Here is a 1,380-nt window from a genome sequence, read left to right as displayed (position 1 = left end):
ATAATGGTCGCTATGTAGTATGGGGAACTTATTTGCATCCCTCCTCATGCATGATGTATGGTTCAGAACTTCACAGCTGACATTTCAAAGCAGTTCTTACATTACCTAGTTAACATTACGCCTGATATGCACTTTGAACATGTTACAATGGTATTCTCGCTATCTGCCACTGTACGCAGGAATTTGCTTCGTTATTAGTCTGAGATACGAAGACAGACTGAGAGCCACTAGTTACAGATTAACAGAACTTTTTTTTTACCAAAAAAAAAAAGTCCTTAATATAAAAAGACAGACTGCAGTTTGATTTTAAGCAATAATTTTCCGTTTACTAGATGAAGTAGACCTATCAACATATTCTGCATGAATGCAAAAAAGTAGCAATCTACAGCAAGTGATAGAAGGAAAAAAAAATATATATATAATAAAAAAAAAGTAGAACCAGAAAGCATACACTGAAAACGGTACCCCTCCCCCAACCATCCCCCAAAATAATCAAACCATCTTAAGGGCTATCAAGAGAGAAGGGGGGAAAAAAAAAAAGTTACTTAGCAAGTCTACAATGTGTCTTTCCCCTGTTTGCTGGAAGTCTGCCATAGCATCTAGTGCTTGTGTTCGTGTCACATTCGGAGATTAGAGCATCCTAACGCCAAGCAAGAAGAGTTAAAATAGGAATCCAGTCAAGTGTGCAGAAGGAAAGGGTGGTAACTGGAGAAAGGTGATCATAATCCTATGGATGCTTTTGTTTGACTTTTCAGTAGAGAATCATCCTTCCGGAAAGCCATGTGGGTTATTTTTTTTTTCTTTAATTCTTTGTAGACTAAATAGTTATTCTCTCATTAGGATTTATAATTGGATGTTAACCATGTCAGCCCTTCATAGAGTCCATCCCCTGTAGTAGCACAGGAGGGCTGCACGTACCAATTCCTATCCCTGATTCGGGTCAGGCCCAGTTTCTCCTGGATTTCATGGGGTTTCATGGCATCGGGCAGGTCCTGCTTGTTGGCGAAGATGAGGATGATGGCGTCCCGCATCTCCCTGTCGTTGATAATGCGGTGGAGCTCCTGGCGGGCCTCGTCGATGCGGTCGCGATCGGCGCAGTCCACCACAAAGATCAACCCTTGCGTGCCCGTGTAGTAGTGCCTCCACAGGGGACGGATCTTGTCCTGGCCCCCGACATCCCACACGTTGAACTTGACGTTTTTGTAAGTAACCGTCTCCACGTTGAAGCCCACGGTGGGGATGGTGGTGACGGACTGGCCCAGCTTCAGTTTGTACAGGATGGTGGTTTTACCGGCCGCGTCCAGCCCCAGCATCAGGATCCGCATCTCCTTGTTACCGAAGATCTTGGACAGCACCTTGCCCATCTCGGCGGCATCCAAG

General features: G+C 44.6%; 1 protein-coding gene across 1 annotated transcript; it reads right to left on the bottom strand.

Annotated features, from left to right (window-relative positions):
* Positions 1 to 786: 786 nt before the first annotated feature.
* ARF6 (ADP-ribosylation factor 6) lies at positions 787 to 1,374 on the bottom strand. The gene has a single exon (XM_009879502.1). It carries the CDS (start codon positions 1,362 to 1,364, stop codon positions 837 to 839), a length of 528 nt encoding a protein of 175 aa, XP_009877804.1. The 5' UTR covers positions 1,365 to 1,374; the 3' UTR covers positions 787 to 836.
* Between the last annotated feature and the right edge of the window lie 6 nt (positions 1,375 to 1,380).

Source organism: Apaloderma vittatum, unplaced genomic scaffold, assembly GCF_000703405.1.
Source record: "Apaloderma vittatum isolate BGI_N311 unplaced genomic scaffold, ASM70340v1 scaffold24602, whole genome shotgun sequence".
NCBI lineage: Eukaryota > Metazoa > Chordata > Aves > Trogoniformes > Trogonidae > Apaloderma > Apaloderma vittatum.
Note: the sequence above shows the minus strand (reverse complement) of the source record. Positions and strands in the feature narration are given on the sequence as shown.